The sequence below is a fragment of the Ischnura elegans genome, chromosome 12 (assembly GCF_921293095.1).
Source record: "Ischnura elegans chromosome 12, ioIscEleg1.1, whole genome shotgun sequence".
Classification (NCBI taxonomy): domain Eukaryota; kingdom Metazoa; phylum Arthropoda; class Insecta; order Odonata; family Coenagrionidae; genus Ischnura; species Ischnura elegans.
This window is the reverse complement of record NC_060257.1, coordinates 54,281,574-54,302,091: the sequence shown is the minus strand read 5'-3', so window position 1 is coordinate 54,302,091 and position 20,518 is coordinate 54,281,574. Positions and strand designations below refer to the sequence as shown.

Sequence of the window (20,518 nt, the reverse complement as noted above, 5' to 3'; positions counted from 1 at the left end):
CGTCTACATAATACCCTGCGAGCCACCTCTAGGGTGTTTGACAGGGAGACCAATCACCAACATGCAGCATGCAAGACGACCGCCAAATTCACACCGCTCGGTCATAGAAATATTACGCATACTAGCAAAATATACATGCATATTCAAACACCATAATCTTCTTCAACATAATATCTAGGGCGTTTAGCAGGGGTTGGTTATCTATCCCCAACGACTGTATGGATCCCATAGTAGTGTACCTGAATTAATCTTTCCTTAGCATTTATGGCAACTATTAGGAAAATTATTTGGTAATGATTAACCAGGAAATCGAGTAAGAAGAATCAAAACATCTCCGAGCAACAAAATGGCCGTGGCAATAATAGAAAATCTAGATTTGAAGTCACACAAATATTTTCGAGGTCAAATCTAGCTCTAGAAGAAAATAGTCCCATGTTTTCCCCGTTGATAATGGTCATTAGTGTGTTTTCCGAACATGACCGATGCCATTTCATTTTCATCGATTATAGCTGTAAGTATCAATAACATAAAAGAACTGAGGCCATTTCCGAAAAAGCCTAATATGTTTTTTTATTACGTGAGTTGGAAGAATATCATGCCATAATTTCGTAAAAAAATAACTTAATCTGCTCTTAATTTGCCATGGAAGACGTAAATTTTACTCGATATGTCGTCTTTTTCATAATAATTGTCGTCCTTTTCATAATAATAAATAATTGAGAATAATATCTTCGGGCACTTTCGTAAACAGCTTCATTGTATAGGTTGTACTCAATAAAATTCTCAGATTAGAACACTCCGTCCCTGACAAAAATTAGTTTTTGTCTTCATTACGGCACTACGGTTTTTTGATCACTAGTTGTAGATGTTATACATGCATAAAAACATTTTATTATAACTTATATCTTCTCGCGCGCGCATTGACTACACGGAAACACACCGCCATGTTAAAATTTTACCGCCAGTCGTCTGCTCAACGGCTCTCTTTACACTCGTTTTGCTTGCCGTTGTGTCGTCCATCATGTTTTACGAATACAAAACAAATCCCTTGTAGCATGTAGTGGCAGAATCGTGTACTACAAGGTACAAAGAAGCGTAGCGGCGAGTTTAAACGACAATAATTCACAATTGAAGGATTATAATATTAAAAACATGGAGGTTCAAGTGTGTGTAACTTGGGTATGAAGAGGTTATACTACCTAACGAATTGGGACATCCTTCCAAGATCGCGGCCTGCCCAAATTTTGGTATTTGGGTAGCCAAATGGCGAATCGGTACACGGCTTTACCTTTTACAGAGGTGGATAAATCAACGTTCGAAGCTTTAGAAATTGAAAAGAAAAAATATTCATGCAAGTTCTCTGTTTTTACTTTTAAATGCCTTTTTAAAAGTGTATACTTGCTCTTGCTATGAATTCATGACTATTGTCATGGAAGAAATTAGATCAATTGGTGAAATGGGTAGGAGTATGGAAGGAATTACCTTGAGTACAAATGAATGAATTATTAAAAATGGGAATAAAATATTTATTTCACCGGAAAATGTTAATTGATGAGATAAAATCGTGAGTTTCACCGGAAAATGTTAATTGATGAGATAAAATCGTGAGTTAGATGTTTCGACGTTTCTACAGGCCGACTTCCTGCTTGATCCAGTCACGGAGAGCAGTCACCCTGGCGTAGACTCCTGGGTATCTGGGATCAGCACATCCCTGTCCGAAGGAGACGATTCCGACGAGCTTGCCATCTTGGACGAGTGGACCACCAGAATCTCCCTATGGATGGAGAAAGAGGGCTTTCGTGAGAGCCTGAACACTGGGGTGGTCCTTATTTTTAAGGTTTTCGAATTTCTTTTCGGACACCACCCAGTTTTGTTCCATTTGGTGAGAAAATAAATCATGAAAATTATTTTTGCAATCCGATTCCGGGAAAACGTGCCGCATCGCACTCAAAGCTTTTGAAATTTTGGTATTTTTGGGTGTTTTTCGGACATAAGTGAAGATGATGTCACTTTCGTATTATTCTATCACTTTTTTGTCTCATACTACGGATCTTTAGACATTTTCAGAGTATCACTTCAAATTTTTCTCATTTCTACCCTTTGGTTCCCGAGATATCGCACCGAGAGTGAGCGCGCGCCACCCCATTCAGACACTTTGGGTGGCACGCGGGGTGCATACTCTTAACATGTGTTGATCATTCGCACTCGTCTTAAAAGCATAAAATTCTTTAGATAAACTTTAAACTTCGTCAATATAACCGTAAATGCTATATTTGTTCACTGTTTATTGCCAAAACGGGCATAGTAGCAATGGTGTATTCTCCATATATCTAAATCTAATATCTAAGTGCGTCTGTCTAAATTCAGAGCATCATTTCCACGTTTTGACTGAAAAACATCACCATTTCGCGTCATTTATCGCATGCATGGAGTAAAATGAGGCGGCGTGTTGCGGGTTGCCTGCAACACAAAACTACTTTCGGGGACATGATAAAAGGTCATTTTCTCGATATTTAAAAGCAATAAATCTGACGCATTTGGTCAAAAATATCAAGGAAAGACCAATGTTTTAGTCCATTGGAAAAAAATGAGTGCTTGATAAAATCAAATTAAAATTATATACATTTTTCACGTTTTTCGTCAAAAATTTTGAAATTTCAAGACAAAATGATGAACAGAAGACATTAACCGATTTTGAAAAAAAAATCATATCTGTTATATCCACCCGGGTACGCAAATTTTGCCGGTTATAACGATTCGCTCCTAAAAAAAGGTGGCAAAAAGAGGCAGCCTTCTGGACACTATGAGGGCTTTGCTGATGGGGAAGGGGTGGTATTGAGTGAGAGGAAGTAGAAACGAACTTCAAGTAGCTCAATGTAGGGGATGGTAGTGTATGTAGGAACATTTGAAACTAACGGCAAGTTCTACGAACTAGCGGCTTTTAACTAAGCTGCTATGTGAAAGATGCGCTAGAGTGCAAAACAGGTCAATTATAAGTCCATTTGGGTTATCCTTAAGCCATAATCACACGATCATTTTTTTTTCGTTGCGAAAGTGATCGCTCCAGTGATCATTTGTCTGAATCACACGGTCACTCCCGCCGTCGCTTTTCGCATCATTTCCAATATCACAGCTCGTTGTCATAGGACCCGCATCACGAAATTAAATAGCGTGTTTGTTTATTTATGTCGTTCCCACAATTGTCAAAAGTTGCGCTGCAATCGCTCCATAGGGGAATGCGTTCCGATTGGCTGATATGGGGTTTTAGTGACGGTTTTAGCGACGGAAAAAGCGACCGGACGAGTGATGAAAAATAGCGATGGGAATCCTCATCGCGATCGCGAAAAACAATTGCCGGCGACGATCATTTTGCGCAGTGATGGCGTTAGTGATCACTTTCGCGACGAAAAAAAATGATCGTGTGATTCAGGCTTTACAAAGACGATGCTGGTTTGAAGATATTTGTTAAATACACGGATTGATTTGTATGTGTGTTGGTCACATTATCAATGGTTCGCATTCATGCGATTTGTGTTCTTATTTTGTTTGTTGTGATGTTAATGTTGATTATTCGATGTTTGTATTGTTATCTGTGATTGTATTTTTGGAGTCTGAGGAAGTGGATGAATAGAAAAGGACCAGAATAAGTTCAACAATATTATCGCTGAAAATGAAATATTTTTAGTTGTACATCCAAGTCTTTTAACGAAAATCGACCACATCAACAGTGGTTATCGTAGCACAGTTGAAATTGACGTATAATTGTGAGTAGTATTTACTACTTATTTGGTATTTTAAACGTAATATTAACCAGACAAATCATCCGAAATTAAATATGGCTACCTGTGGTACCAAGGAACACAGGCCCACGATGTACCTAGGAACATATTCCTATGCTTGTGATTTTTTTTGTCAGCCGTAATTTATGGTCTAATATTCTAAAATTTATTTTTTGTGTTACATTAATTACTTAATTAGACTTTAGAGAATTATATTAATTTTGGAGGGTAGCCTAAATTTATTTTTACTTGAAAGGAGTTATATTTTTAAATTGAATTTTTGTCTAATCTACCCAGAGGAATAATTATAAACATTTTTAGAAGTTTGAATTAGATCCATTAATAGTACTTTACATTAAATTAAAGGTACAAGTGTAAAACTTGAAACATATGTTAAGCAATCCTGATGGATTAAATTGTTACTATTAGGCTGAGTCTTAAGTAAATATATTTTGCTTTATCTAAAAAAATTGAAACAGTGTTCCGTGGTTCAATACTCTCCCCTACATATGAATGTTTGTCACTGAAAACGCGTGTTTTCACTTCAAATACATCAGAGATGATTCCGTAAATAACTACTTTTTGCCCGCGATAACTGAGAAAGTCGCGTAACCAGTTTACTACTGTTTCGTTTAATCCGCGAGGCTGTAATTCGTACAAAAGTTTATTGTGAGTTACCGTGTCGAAAGCTATCTTAAAATACAGAAATAATCCATCAAGTTGCCTTTTCGATTCATCTGATTTGAGAACGTCAGTGGGATAGAGTCGAAAAAAGCTGGCCAAAACCTCAAAATCGATTTTTGAGCTAGGAAGTTCCCTCTATTTTCTTCTGAAAATTGACAAATTTATCCTCGTGCACTGGTTTCATGAATAGTTTTATCGACAAAACTGTTATACCATCTTGATTTGTTGACACTTCTTTTGAACTCGTTGATAAAACTATTCATGAAACCACTGCACGAGGATAAATTTTGCAATTTTCAGAAAAAAATCGAGGGAGCATCTTAGCACAAAAAAATCGATTTTGAGGTTTTGGCCAGCTTTTTTCGATTCTATCCCACTGACGTTCTCAAATCAGATGATTCGAAGAGGCAACTTGATGGATTATTTCTCTATTTTAAGATAGCTTTCGACACGGGAACTCACAATTTAAACACAACAAAACAAAAAATAACACAAAACAAAGCTTTTATACGAATTACAGCCTCGCGGATTAAACGAAACAGTAGTAAACTGGTTACGTGACTTCCTCAGTTACCGCGGGCAAAAAGTAGTTATTTACGGAATCATCTCTGATGTAGTTGAAGTGACATCACGCGTTTTCAGTGGCAAACATTTAAATGTAGGGGAGAGTTTTGGGCCACGGAACACATTTTCAAATTTTGTTAGATAAAGCAAAATGTATTCACTTGAGATTAAGTCTTATAGTAACAATTTAATCCATCAGGATTACTTAACATATATTTCAAGTTTTAGACATTTAGCTTTACCATTAATGGATCTAATTCAAACTTCTAAACCTGGGTGGTTGTTTTTCGCTAAATTTGTTCAACTTTGACCTCACATTTAGTGTTAACGTGAAAACACAGGAAATAAATAATCTGGAAAGTTATGCACAATTTGTTTTAGAATATTTATACGAAGTTTCAACTTCCTAGCTCAAAAAATTGATTTTTAGGTTTTGGCCACCTTTTTTCGATTCTAGCCCACTGTGCGTCGTAAAGGAAGAGCACGAGCTTATCTATTGGGCCAATCTGATCGCATGATTTATCTTTCCATTAGCCGTGGTTTCAGCCTTATAGGAAATTTCAACTATTCAGGAAAGTGATTAAGTTGCTAACAATGATATGTTCGAGAACCTTGCCAATAGTCAATGTCATATTCTCATGGTCTACTCTGTTTCTATTTTTGACTACAGGTGTACCGTTTGCAATATCTATCTCATTGGTATCTATCCTTCAGAAAAGATTTCTTTAATATTCTCTATAAGAACGGTGCGATTTGTGGGATAAGTTTAGAGGACGCGCGCTGGTATTCCCTCCGGACCCGGAGGTTCATTAGTTATCGATTGTAGATTTTGAGTTATCCCATTGCATTGAATAGTGATTTCTTTCATCGATTCGTCATTGAGTGGAAAATCTAAATTAAACGCGGTGTTGTCTGCACAGTGTATACTTTTGAAACAGAAATTTAACGTACCAGCTTAGGCAATAGTTTTGGTGACGAGTTTACCACCTTTATCAAATAGTAAATTTGCGTTTGAAGATTTTAACTCTCTCGCATATTACCGGAAAAAAATCGGTTCCGGGATGCTCATCTTAAAATGACATGAATATTAAGGTTGAGGAAAGAATTTGTTGAAAGTTGTGGCTGATGTAGTAATATAAACGATACCAGTTTTATTATCAACGTCTCGATAATTTATTGTGTCACCTTCTTCAGGTTGAATTAAGATTTACTTACTTGGCAGGAGTCCTTTCCCGGAGCTTTGGCGCACATCATGGTGTCTGTGATGTATCCATAGGCCTGGTTACACTCATCCTGATCAATGATTTGGAGGAAGACATGTCTGAGGTGATCGGGAAGGTAGCCATCATCCTGTGCAAATAAATTGAGATCGTTGTCAACGGCTGGTTCACTAATTTTTATTTCTATCTATGGTGACTGTTTAATATGGAACGAAACACATCTACAAAAAAATGAAAATCTCTTGTGGAAAATTGCCAAACCTGTGATTCATATCCATTCCATGTAAAAGTTGTCAATAACAATAGTGCATCATATGTGATACATATTGAAATGTTTCCTTAAAAATAAAAAATAACAGAAAAAGTTATCAAAATATGGTAATTGAAGCGTTTATGGATATATTTTGTAAAGAAAAAAAATATCTTGGCACTTATTTAGAAATCCATGCAGTTTAGTACTAAGCATATTCCCCCAGTGTTTTCTATGAAGGGCAACATACCCTCTGACAAGGGGAGACCACGTACCTTGCTCCGCCTTTTAAAATGCCGTATTTTTTATGGCCTTCAGAATGGTGAACACATCCCTGAACAAATAGTGGTTCCGTTGAATGTGTCTTAGTTTGGCTGTAATTAATTAATTTTCATGCGGTACTTTTCACAAGCCGTATATAATTCCAAAATATCGTACTCCCCAACAGACGGGTCAGGTGGCGTAATAAAATAAATGGCTATGAAGAAGCCCCGAACCCTGGCCCCCTGGGTGAGCGTCCGATATGCTACCACTACCCCACCTGACCTACCTGTCTGCTGGTAAATGCGATATTTTGCAATTATATACGGCTTGTGAAAAGTACCGCATGACAATTAATTAATTACAGCCAAACTAAGGCACATTCAACGGAACCACTACTTGTTCAGGGATGTGTTCACCATTCCGAAGGCCATAAAAAATACGGCATTTTAAAAGGCGGAGCAAGGTACGTGGTCTCCCCTTGTGAGTATGGATGACATCCATTTATTGCAATTCCTTCACATCTTCAATTCACATCCACTTTGTGAAGGTTCCTTGTCAATTGCTGCACACACCGAGTATACTCACCGAAGTAGTTCCCCATCCGGAAACATCTGCGCTTGATCCGACGGCAACGTCCATATCGCTGTCCGGAAGAGCAATGGGTTGTACTCCCCTGCCGAACTCGAATGGTGGGCTCACCTGAAAAAGGAATGATTTTATTTGACTACACACAAAGGAAGTCCCTCAAATCTCACCACCTGATCTCGTTCAAATTTTGTTAAGTGACAGGTAATAGATACCCATTAGAGAAAAAATTGACAGGTAATAGATACCCATTAGAGGAAAAAAATCAGGAAATTGCCCAAATATATGCAACCCTCGTTACGACAATATAACGTCATAATGATTAATGAAGATATCGTATTGCCCACAGTGGTTTTTGACAGTGTACTAAACGTGTTTCCATTGTCATACAATCATCATCTTGTACTAACAAAAAAATAAGGTTTTAAAAAGTTTTTGTAAGTACATGATGATGACGGGTACTGGGTGACATTTTCCATGTAATTTATCGTATTTGTAGATACCCAGGTTTACATTAGCTCTCTTAGTAGGTTTTCGCAGGTTTTTCACGCCCCCCTTCTTGTGTGGGCGTTTTCCTGCTGTGAGGTTTTTCCAATAAGGACGGCAGTCAATATCCTTAGGTTTTTCCCAAGTTCACTAACATCTTTTTACACTTGGTTAATGTTAACTTTGTTAACTTATAATTTTGTTTGTTGATTGAAAGTGGAACTTCTATTTCTTTTTATGTAATTTATCTGCATGTAATTTCATGAGCAACTTGACAATGTATTTAGCTGCATATATTTCATATTTGACGAGGGATTAGATGGAAGATGGGACTTTCTAGTCCCAATCTCAGCCAACAAAGACGTATTATTATTATTATTATATAACAATTGAAACACGTGTAGTACTCTGTTAATAAAATTGCGGGCAATGTGATATCTTCGTTGATCATTAGTTATGTTGCTCCAAGACACCTCTCCACAAAAAGTTGACGTTAATACTACGTCAGTTCTCTTCATACTAGCAACTGAGTGTTAAGGGTGTGCTTTTGTGATGTGGGTTGCGTAAAATTAGGCGTTTCACTGTTACTCTCCGTCGCTAATATCTCGGAAAGTGTTGAGCGTGGCGGCTGAAACAAAAAATACACCTAATAGCTATCCATTTTTTTTAACCTAGAAAAATTTGAACGAGATCTGCTTTTGGCACTTTAGAGATTTACCTTCTTAACAGGGATAGAATTTTGAAAACAGTGTTGAAGGGTAGAATGTTAGGTGAATAACAAGTTGGGAGAGGAAGTAAGAAAATAGGATTTTTGGATAGAATTTAAGGGAGTTAGCCTTATTTTGACTATGATAGGGAAGCCCACGAAGAAATACATAATAATTTACGCCTGATTATGATGATTATTCATTGAAACCCGGGTCGCTTAAAAAAATCATTGTATAAGTAAAAGTTATCTATCCAAATCCTGACTAAAATTGAGTCAGAACTCGAGTGAGATCTCGCAATACCAACGTTACAACAGATTGGAGTTTGAGTTGAGATCAGGACTTGAGTAACTTTCTGGTATACGGGCCTACAACGGCCCTTAATAGTCCACGCAAATATTATTGTGCAATATTTTGGTTTGTATAATAAATATAATTGATCGTCTTCGGGCATTACTGAAAGGTTGTGCAATATAATGTGAGGTTTTCAAATTCTTGAAAATATATTGCGAAAACGAGATAATATTGTGCGGTCTGTTGGCAATTTTGCGCAATATCCTATCATCTGGTCGATGAACTAGTCGTCTTAACCACACTCATTGCCGTGGATGACAGAAAGGCCGAAAAAGACTTTATTGTTGAATTTATGGAGGTGCATCGTGGTCATCCGACTCTATAGTATGTGGAGTGCAAAGATTGTAGTTATCGTGTGAAAAAGGGGGAGCAGTGCGATGTGCTGATGGAGGAGTACCGCAAAAAATTCCCGGATGCCCGAATGGATTCCCGGAGAGGTAAAAAAATAAATTATGACCATTTGCAATTGTCACGATACACCGTTCACTTTCACCCGACATGATGACTTAATGAAATTCTGGCGGGTTCTGTTTATACAATGTTGTTGTACGTCTGTGCACAACTTCACTATCGGTCAATATCGGCTTCCATACGGTACAATATGTTTCCCAAACCAAAATATTGTACAATAATATCAGCCGTCTATGAGCCGCCGTCAAAATATTTTGCAGCCCATATTGCACAATAATATTGAACGTCTCTGGGCCGTTTTAGTCTCATGTGGGCACTTCGCTGATCTGTACCAGCTCTCTAGAATGAAAGAACGTAGGCCCAGTTTTGAATTGAAGAGGACAGACCTCTACGAGATGGGAACAGGGCGCGAGTCATTTGTAAATACCGCATTCAAACCTACCTCAACCGGTAGAATACTACACAAACCCTTATGCTTCTGAAAGGACATCATCGTAATTCCTGGTGATCGCAGAAAATATAATTTAACTAGGGAATACCGTTCGAGAAACAAGAAAAATACGAGAATCTTAGCATAAATAAAACTTACATCATGAGAATGGATATAATCTACAATACTATTGAGAGACGGGTTTTTGCTCAAGAACGATTCACGGTCCAATCAGTGAACGGCGCGACAGGAATTAGGTATTAACAGATCAATCAGGGAACACTTTTATAGAACAAAACAAGAATATCACTTTGACCTGAAGACGCGTAGTCTAGAACGTTGGCGAAATTGGTGTCGCCAGCGATTTCAACGCGGTGCTATGGACAAAATTCATGGAAAATTAAATACGAGTCACCTCGATGATAGAGATGTCACCATCCAGGACATAGATGTCGAACCCTGGGTGCTGGTGAATCTTTGTGACCTGATGGATGCTACCTCCAGAATTCACGATAGAGCTTCCGGCCCTCACGGTCAGATAACTCGGTTTGGCCCTGAGGATATAGAGCAATAAAAATTCAATCTTGAAGGAAAGGATACCTATATTTACACCAGTTTTTAATTAGTTTCCAGAGCACTGTAGTTGCATGAAATAACTATCACAAGGAGACATCGCCAAAGTGATGTTCGGGATCTGGATGCGGATGTTATTTTTTGAAACTATATAGGTAAAGTAAAAAAAGTGTCAAGGCTTTCTTCCACATACGCCCGGGTTCGACAGATATTCGCATGTAAAGATATCGCGCAGCATGACTTCTCTTGAGTAATCACAGCCTCTCAACTACGGCGGTGGCGGCGCGGTCTAGGGCGCTATGTGGAAGAAATCCGTGACACTTTTTCTACCTTACCTACACTGTACTACCTTGTATAGTTTCAGAAAATAATATCCGCAGCCAGATCCCTACCATCACTTAGGCGATGTCTCCTTGTCAGTGATGATGAGTCTTAATGTCCGATATGAGTAGCAGGATGTCCAGCGACCGGGAAAATCGGGAATGGCCGTGAATTTTTAGTCCATGGAATTTTGCATGAATTATTCATGAATTTTTTCTCCAAACCGGAATTTCAAATTATTTTAATTAAAATTAATTTCACGTAAAATTTGGCCAGTTCATCACCTATTTTCTTGCCTGTACTGTGTTCGTCGCAATTTTAAGCGCAGTAGCTTAGTAGAATTTTTACAGCTGCATCGAAGCGTGGAATATATTCAATACGTTATGTTAGTATGTGTAAAATATCAAATATGCTCAGTTTATTATGATAAAATCCAGATTTATATCCAATCACGAGACCATTTTTACTCTCATATACGCAAAAATGTACATATAACTAAGCATTGAAATGTTTTGTAATTGGTTGTTGTGGAGATTAATATTTTCTTGACTGATGAATAAACTATAGACTAGATGAGTGTTTTAAAGACTGTGAAACTAAAATGGAATGTGAAACAGATTTCAATAGAAAATCTGAACCAAGTTTTGGAGTAGGCATCATAGATTGTACAAACCAGCCGACAAACCTGATTTGTTGAGGGTGACACGCGCTGTTAGTCCTTTTGTTATCATGGACATTGGTTTTCACATACAGCATGTTATTTTAACATTAATTTCAATTTTTAAGCTAGTGCTTGAGGGGTGTAAAGTATGTAAATATATAACTGTTATTGATTTTAAGCTTTAGAATGTTTAGTTCGCTATATATGAAGTATGTTTCTCTATGAAACCGAGGATTGGACGTTGGCAGCAGCGGAGAAGTCAAGAGAGGTAGCATTCGAAATGTGGTGCTACCGAAAAATGATGAAGAAAGAATGGGTTGACCGTGAAGTAATGAGGAAGTGCTAAGAAGAATGGGAGAAAAGAGAAGCCACCTAAAATCCTTAAGCAGAAGTCGGAACAACTTAGTTGGCCACATTTTGTGGCCTAATGAAGACTATCGTAGAAGGGCAGGTGGAAGGGAAGAAGGGCAGGGGACGGCCCTGAATGAGTTGCATAGGACATGTTATAAAGGATGTGAAAGAGAAGAATAATGTATGTATGAAAAGGTTAGGGGATGGGAGAGAGAAATGGTGACCTGGGTCAAACCAATCTTAAAATTGTTGACTAATGATGATGTTGATGATGAGTTCATATTTTGCCATTGGTTTTTGTGAAGTTGATATATTCTTGGATTATTAATAAACAATGCTGTGGGCAATATTACAATTACTACCAATTTAAATTCTGAATCAATATGATCTGATGGGAATAATAGTTAACTTTATCTCAATCTACTACTTCAGGGTTTAGCGTTGTTTCTTAAGCTGATGAAATTAAAACTTTCATTTTTAACCCATCTGAAAGATTACCATCCTTTTAAGTTTTCTAGAAATTACGGGGGTGCGGCCGGAATCACCAGATATTCACTCTTAACCTGCCACTTATTGTCACGTATTTTCTTGATCACAGCATTTTCAGGTAGCAAAATACTTCAAGACATTGTGGTGCTGGTATTGACAGGAATTATTCCAGTTAATATTGCATTTGGGAACACCAATGTTATTAGGAATTAGATTTGATGAAGATGGAAGGAAATACCCTTTTTAGTATTTTCCACAGTTTTATCAATAGTGACCCAAATTTCTAACGATATCTGGTGCTTGACAATGGCGGTTATCAGTTGAAACGTGGGTGGTTATATGTTTAAGTGCGTAAAATTACTGAAGTGGGTGTTTCCTTCCATTGTCATGATGGAAAAATTCCAAAACGTAAAACTCGAGTCCATATTTTACATCTCATACATGTTTTCGTCTGAAACGTCATATTTTTTAAATTGCCACTGCTGATAACTTAAGCGTTTGAATGAAAAAATGTGAAATATTAGAATATTCTGAGGGTTTAATACAAATAAAATCCGCGAATACACTATGCGCCGGTAGGCTTGCTTGTCTTCGATTAAATGTCTGTCAAATTTCAAACGCGTTGGGTAAACGAGGGGGAGGAGAAGAGAATAGGATTTTTAGGCGGAAGGAAATGGAGTAGGTCGTCTTGTGAATTGAAGAGGGAAGTGCAAGAAGGGAGACTGCAAGAATACTTCTAAAATACTACCTGAAAACCTATCTTAATGGGTGGAATACTTAAATAAATATGTCTGACCAACTTACCCGTCAGTACAATGGGCTGCAGTGATGGCCAGATTCTCGCTGATTATTGCTGCACCGCACTCAAAAGCATTGCTTCGACGAAGGACGAGCTGTGTATAGAGGAAAGAATCGTTGAATCCCCGCGAATTCTTTTGCTGAAGTTTTATCCGGATTTCCACCTGGTTAAACCTTTTTACGTTACGTCGTCTAGTTGCGAACATTCAACTTACCAACTTTCAGAGATGCGAACACTCAAAAAAATTGAAAAGTGGCCAAAATTTCAATTTTTTTGTATTTTTGGTGGGCCGGCGCAACGCGGTATGGCGTGGAGGCAGGTTGCCTTCAAAGTTTGGCGTGTCGTTGACGCCGCGGCTCGCGAGCCAATCAGATGACGTATTCGTGAAATGATGACGTCAGGTCGCCAGCTCGTTGTGTCGTCCATTAAAAATCTGTTCGTTTCGGAATTTATGTGTGTGTAGGCACCAATACGCTTGGGATTTGGAATTGGTGTTTGTACATGGGAGGGTTAGGCATGAAAATATTCGGGAGTGGCTCAAAAGAGAGTAGATAAAGTTATAAATTTCATCATTTACTATTATTCTGAAGTGTTAAGCATCGTTATTTCGGCTTTTACGTAAATATAAGACAAATTATAGTCCTGGATTAGATAATACTGGATAACAAAATTAGTTAGGGAACTAGCTTCCCAGGGTACTTAGGACTAAGGTTCCATTGTTCCTTGGTGTGGTCTTGTTCCTAAATGGCTCGGACCTTTCGAGGTTGACAAGAAGCTAGGAAATGGATCTATATGCTGAGGACAGACCCTCATACCAAGGTTCACCGTTCGTTGTTTGTTCGTTGTTTCACCGAATTGGAGTTATTACCTCGATCGCAAAGGGGGGAAGACGGAGCTCCTGAAGAGGTCCAACAAGTAATGTGACCTCCAGTCACAGAGACCTAGGTATAACATGAGACCAAGGTTTCACTGTTAGTTATTGAGGGGTTTGGGGGATGATTGACGCATTTTCTAAATGATATAGAAAACTATCAATAACTTTGAGAATCAAAGATGCCATGGAGGAAACGATAATAAAAGTTGGTTTTGATTTTGACGGGGAAAAAAAGAACGCGAAAGTGCATGATTGTATGCGTCAAATCTTAAAAAGAAAAAAAAGTAAACATAATAAATTGTAAGTAATGGTCTGAAATGTAATTCAATCGCTGCATTACGACATTTTCCAATCTTTTAAGTTTTGCATCTCATTATTTCTCGTACTCACCTGGTATGGGTAATCTTCGATGTTTGCTTGCTCTCCTCCTACGATTTTTCCATTGAATCTTGGACGCCACAACTTTGGAGAGTGGCCTGAAATAAGGAACATTCAATCACTGCATTTGAAGATTATTAATTAATTTTTTACGTTGTATATTAATTAATGAAAGTTAATCACTGCAAAACACGAATGAAGACTAAAGATTAGGGAGGAATCAATTCCAACTTTTTCCATTTCCGATTCTATAAAATCGAATCTCGAATCCGATTACATCGATTCTATTTGTAGCTTTACTGTACATTGTAGAGGTGGAAATTTCGTGGATTCGGATGTGATTTGATTCAGAGCAATCATTCGGTTCTTTAAATCGTTTATAATGAATGGGGTGAATCTCTAATCCGAATGAATGTTCAATATATTTGAATCTAGGGGTGTCCAGCGACCGCGATAGTCGGGAATTTTGCAAGAATTATTCATGTATATTTGCTCCAACCTAGAATTTTAAAAACTTTTATATAAAATTCATTTCAAAGACAATATTTCCAGTTCAACGCCCATTATCTGGTTAAAATATGTATGTTGTAATTTTGAGTGCAATAGCCAAGTAGAATTTTTTTCAGCCGTATCGAAACGTGGAATGACAGACAAGACAAAAGAATCGAAATATCTAGCACTCTTGACTCATATTTGACATCATTCTTGACTCATCTTTAACATCATTCTTGATTCATCTTTTACATAATTCTTAATTCATTTTTTACGCCATTCTTGACTAATCTTTGACACCATTCTTCACTCATCATTGACCAAATTCTTGACTCATCTTTGACATCATTCTTGGCTCTCGACATCTACTTATGAGGTAGAAGCAGCTCCTTGGATTGCTTTGAATGAATTCAAGTTTTAAATGCAAAATATGTTAACTAACCTATTCATTCCCCTTGTAAATACGAAAGTATAATATTATTTGAAATCATTTAAGTGATTTCGGGTGTTTTAAAATTCGTTTCTATCGCAGTTATCAGGTAAGATTAACCAGGAATTTTGTGAAATTTCCCTGGAGAAGATGGAATTATGGACGAATTTTTCTGCTTTGGCTGGACTCCCTAAACATGTCAACATATTGTATTTCAAAGATTATGACGGGTAGCTATATACGATGATTATTATTTTTCATTTTAACGACATCTTTAATGAATTGTTTTCAGATTTTTAAAACCACTTCAATTTATCTCAACATTATGCTATACGAAAGTATTTGTCTACAATTAAAAAATCCGTCGCCTTTGCCGTATTTTATTCGTTATCACTTCTGCAATTCTATTTAGGGCAATAAAATGTTGCAACTCATCTGCCCATCCCACCCATCTGGATGATCAGTGGACATTGGAACTTCAATTCGGTGGATTGAAATTCAAATGCCTGCACAGAAATATGTACGGCTAACAGACCAAACCTTTATACTTACCAAGGGAGCAAACCACCAACGAAGCAAGAAGAAGGCAACGGAACATGTTGTCCTTCATGATCTTCAAGATGTCGCTCTGAACTTATGAAGCCTTAATTCTTCAAAATATCTGTGAAAACTGGCCTCTATATAAGAACAGTAAAAAAGGACTTCGTTTGCCTTATCTGATTAGTCGATTATTTGAATTATCTTCCTTTCAAACTGTTATCTTTGTCATCATGATCTTTCCCTGCTCTGCAAGTGTTTTTTCTTTCAAAATTCGCGAATGCGTTTCTGTACGCTTCCTTCTTGGCGGCTTTAGACAACTCATATTTTTTAAATTATTAACTCGCGGTCATTGGCGGATAAATCTGGACATTGGAACTTCAATTCGGTGGATTTAAATCGAAATGTCTGCTTAAAAATATGTACGACTAAAGGACCAAACTTTTATCCTTACCAAGGGCGCAAACCACTAATGAAGTAAGAAGAAGTAAACGGAACATGTCGTCTTTCTTCAGAGATCTTTGAGATTTTGCGCTGAGTTTATGAGGTCTTAATTCGTCGAGAGATCTGTTAGAACCAAGACAAGAAATTTGCTCTCTGTTCGCGCTATCTAGTGGATATCTGATCGGCTGATAAAATTTGAATTTTCGTTTTGCCATCGTTATCTTTCCCAGATGATGGTGAAATTATCTTTAAGATAAAAAAAGAAAGTTGGTGATGATACCTGAAACCTGCTAGTATAACATAAGATATTTCTCGTCTACAACTAGTGAAACAATTGTGTCCTTATAATGAATGCTTTACTTTGTCTCTGTGTTCTTATTTATTGAATCTGCACGCATATTGCTGCCCGCCGTGGCTGAGCCTTAATGGCATTTCGCTCTCGCAAAAAGTGGTTTTCATTGTTAATTTTGAAGTTAATCAGTATAGGCAATACATAAAATAACATTTTAGCGTTCATCAAACCTTACAAGTGTATCGTCATATCACCACGTTTGAAATGACACAGCTTAAATACCTAAACGCTGTTTTGATGATGAAAAAAATTCTAATGCCTATGCTTGCTGCACTTAAAATAAATTGAATACTTGTCGCCGTATGATCAAAATGAAGACTACAAATTTGCATTCGTGACTAGCCCCGATTCCTGGCACCGTCTGTGATAGTCGGCGATGCTGACCACTATACCAACTGACCCATCTGTGTGGAGGCATGCTATTTTGGAATTATAAAAGACTTGTTGAAAGTAACGCGTGTAAATAAATTAAATACAGCCAAACTAAGGCCCATTCAATGGAACCACTTCCAGTTCAGAAGGCCTGTTTACACGGTACATTATCTCGTACGGGTTAATGTACGAATGCATGTCCCGTTTCATGCACGAAAACATGTACATTTGCGTGAACGGAATTCATGAATGGGCGGTTACACGGTGATTGCCTACGCACAAGTTTTCACACAATTTTAGGTAACGCAATGTGCGATTGCTTTTGTTTACAATCAAAACGCGCTTATTTCAAAAGGTCAAACCACAAGCAGACAATCAAAGAGCAATTATTTATGTCATATTCAATTACCTTTTTCTCCTTTATAAGTGTACGGTAGTTCCATCTGGCGATAACCGGTGAAATCATCACTGCAACTGTCGTATTCAGCTTGTTCAGTTGTTGACGAGTTTACAAAAGTGCCTATAATTTTTATTATGGATTTTGACGACGACAGGACTGCGGCCGCAGCCGTAATAATATTGATATCAATGATGGTAGTAGTAGGAACAATGAAGAATGTGCGGAGGAGGAGGAGATCAGTTTGGACTCGGCCGTGGATCCAAAGAAGAGAAGGTGGCCGCGGTTTATTGCATATGGTACATCGGGAGTTAGCAGTCAAGGATGCGAACGCCTTCCGCAATTTTATGCGAATGTCTGAAGAGCAATTTCACGAAATCTTACGCCTCATCAGAAATGACATAGAAAAGCAGGACACGACAATCCGGGAGTCTATATTTGCAGAAAAAAGGTATCAATCGGACACGGAGGTCATTATTTGTTTATGAAAGTGTTATCTCGTTGTATTTTATTTTTAGGTAGACTTTATTTAATAGAATATACTCCTTTCTTATAGGTTATCGTTAACGTTACGGTTTTTAGCCACGGGAGAAGCCTACCGCTCGTTGATGTATGCAACCAGAATTCATCATAGCACCATTAGCAAAATCATTCCTGAGGTGTGCATGAGTATCTATCGCAACTTGAAAGGAAAATATCTCCAGGTATTTAATAAGGAAGACGAATTATGAAGAACGTTTGATGATTAAAATTGAAGGCGAAGGTTGGTTTCATTGGTTCATTCCTGTTTTAGGTTCCTCGGAAATGTCAGGAGTGGGAAAATATCGCTGAGAAGTTCAGCAGCCTGTGGAACTTCCCCATGTGTCTGGGTGCCATGGATGGGAAGCATATAGCTTTTAGCCCACCGGCCAGTGCTGGCTCCTACTTTTTTAATTATAAGGGTAGCCACTCGATTGTACTACTGGCAGTCGCTGATGCTCAATGCAAATTTATTTATGTTGACGTCGGAGTCAATGGAAGGGTGAGTGATGGCGGAGTATTCCGCGAGAGTACTTTGTGCAAAGCTATACCCTGCAACACCCTGAACTTTCCACCAAATAGAAGGCTACCCCATGGGCAAGCAGAGGTGCCGTACGTTTTTGTTGCCGATGAGGCCTTCCCACTAACTCCTCGCATTTTGAAGCCGTATCCAAGCAGGGACTTGGATGAGGAGAAGAGAAATTTCAATTACAGGCTTTCAAGGGCTAGGAGAGTCGTAGAAAATTCGTTTGGGATATTGAGCAACCGCTTCAGAGTTTTCCTGACTACTATCAACCTGAGCCCGGAGAAGGTGGAAAGTGCAGTTTTGGCAGCAGTAGGGCTGCACAATTTTCTTTGTGAAAAGAATGGTGCTGCATACACCGGGAATGCTGAAGGTGACTGCCCTTTACTAGTGCTACCACAACAAACTGGGAACAGACCTACCCAATCTGCTTTGGACATTAGAAATAAATATAAAAGTTATTTTAGCTCAAATACAATTTAACTATAAGGTGAAACTTTGGGAAAATAAATTAAACAAATTATCTCATTTAATACCTTCACTCTTTATTATCAGTGAATACTTGCAAAATTTCAATCATGATTTTGTTCTTCATGCCTTTATCGGAGACCCCCCTCAGCTTACAGGCAACAAGTTCCCCAAAACTAGTGTCGCCATCCTTTGGCTGGAACTTTGTAGAGAGGGGACCTATTGCCTCTGCAGCCGACTTGAGGAACACATTAGCGTCATCAGGTGTGGATGCCTTCCTCTTCCTACCCTCGCCTGATGACACTGGGGTGGAATGGCTCACACTCCCCCGTGCCTCTGCCATTGCCATTGGTGGAGCACTTGCCGGACGGGCATCATCATCCACAAAGACAATGTCCATCACGGCAGATGGATCCCCCAATTCCCCAATTTCCCCTTCTTCCACCACCGGAATCTCCTCTTCAACAGCAGCATATTCCTATGGAATGCAAGTGAATTTATTACTGTCTCTTGGTGTAAAATAACAAAAGAGAAATCGAAATGCCATTTTCCCCTATGATGGACAGGAAAATGACAAATTGACTTCCTTCACAGCTGACCTCACTTTAAATACAGCTTCTGAGTCAAAAACCAATAGCTATTATGATTTTGGTGAACAAAATACATTCAATAATACCAGCTATTTCAGCCAAATCAAGACCTTTCTCTTTCGTTGCACATGTATAGTAAAAATGTATTTATTTATAAATGTATCACTTAATCTCTCCACCTACTAAAATTTAAATATTCATTTTTTGCACTAATTGATCTGCAAATGAACTCATCGAATGCTTAGGTAATGGGTCAGTGATGAGGTTGCATGCAGGGTAAAGGGAAACGTAAATAGTTGGCATAAACCTACCTCAACATCTTCATCCAAGGTTGATGTGCTCCCCCTTGGTGAAGTGTACTCATCCAGGAACCCCATCTCTCCGTAATAGTACAGAGATGGTACATAAACCTGAAATTATCAAATAATTTTCAACTTAACTACCAATTCACTAGCTACAGAATAACGATGGGCAGTAGTCTCAATTTTTATGAACTTACGGAATCCGTCCCGGCGCCGCTCCTTTTGGACGTCGTCACCTTCCTTCTCTCTGCCATGTAATTGGTCCTTAACGAGTACCATTTTCTCTAAATGTCCATGGCAGTCGTCCCCGGTCTACCCAAAAACGAAAAAGAAATCCGCAAAAGGCTGGTATGATTATTTATGGTTATAGCAATCAAAACTTCGCACAATTGACAGGAATTACACAATCTAACGTAGCTGGTATCACGTGAACCACCTAGCAAGAATATGTAAGGAAAGTATATTTAATGACATTAACATGAAATTACTACCTTTCAAATCTCATCTGCTGCGCTATCTCCGTCAAGCCAGACATCCTCTTCCCCTTGTTCTTGTAGAGAGAGATCCTCGGATCGAACAAATAAGGCCTCTTGCTTACCAAATTAATTAATGATTGCACTTGTCCTTTGGTCCAAGCCATTACTGACCGCAAAGTAAAATCCGTGAAGAGTAGTCCAAATCGCGCAAAAGTCGTAAACGGGAGAGTGAGAGAGCCAAAAATAATGCAAGGGTCAAACTGGAGAGAGAGAGAAGTCCGTATAGAGCAGAGGTCAGGATAAATTAGCTGTCGAAAGATCACCGTAAACACCACTTCACAAGCCAAAACACATCGAACAACGCAAGCTGAAAGTGACGTTCCCACTGTCTACCACCAGGTGTCTCTGAAACGAGCGCAACTTTTGCGAATGCATG

General features: G+C 38.3%; 2 protein-coding genes across 2 annotated transcripts; both read right to left on the bottom strand.

Moving 5' to 3' along the window:
• Window positions 1-1,505: 1,505 nt before the first annotated feature.
• On the bottom strand, window positions 1,506-15,779 carry LOC124169642 (trypsin alpha-like). Its single transcript, XM_046548296.1, has 7 exons — window positions 15,655-15,779; window positions 14,193-14,278; window positions 12,934-13,022; window positions 10,150-10,288; window positions 7,347-7,460; window positions 6,243-6,377; window positions 1,506-1,774 (listed from the first exon to the last, which is right to left on the bottom strand). The coding sequence occupies exons 1-7, from the start codon at window positions 15,710-15,712 to the stop codon at window positions 1,628-1,630; spliced, it is 768 nt and encodes a 255-aa protein (XP_046404252.1). The 5' UTR covers window positions 15,713-15,779; the 3' UTR covers window positions 1,506-1,627.
• A 3,005-nt stretch (window positions 15,780-18,784) lies between these two features.
• On the bottom strand, window positions 18,785-19,860 carry LOC124168687. Its single transcript, XM_046546953.1, has 3 exons — window positions 19,804-19,860; window positions 19,616-19,714; window positions 18,785-19,192 (listed from the first exon to the last, which is right to left on the bottom strand). Exons 1-3 carry the CDS (start codon window positions 19,858-19,860, stop codon window positions 18,785-18,787), a joined length of 564 nt encoding a protein of 187 aa, XP_046402909.1.
• Window positions 19,861-20,518: the final 658 nt, after the last annotated feature.

Bases quoted from the DNA above. Each gene is read 5' to 3' on its own strand.
- LOC124168687 (XM_046546953.1), bottom strand. From the start codon at position 19,860: ATGGCAGAGAGAAGGAAGGTGACGACGTCCAAAAGGAGCGGCGCCGGG. The intron at 19,715-19,803 runs GTAAGTTCATAA...TGATAATTTCAG, and splicing joins GCGGCGCCGGGACGGATTCC to GTTTATGTACCATCTCTGTA. The intron at 19,193-19,615 runs GTAGGTTTATGC...TGCATTCCATAG, and splicing joins CCTTGGATGAAGATGTTGAG to GAATATGCTGCTGTTGAAGA.
- LOC124169642 (XM_046548296.1), bottom strand. From the start codon at position 15,712: ATGAAGGACAACATGTTCCGTTGCCTTCTTCTTGCTTCGTTGGTGGTT. The intron at 14,279-15,654 runs GTAAGTATAAAG...TCCTTATTTCAG, and splicing joins GTTGGTGGTTTGCTCCCTTG to GCCACTCTCCAAAGTTGTGG. The intron at 7,461-10,149 runs GTGACTCGTATT...TTCCTTTTTCAG, and splicing joins GTGACATCTCTATCATCGAG to GTGAGCCCACCATTCGAGTT.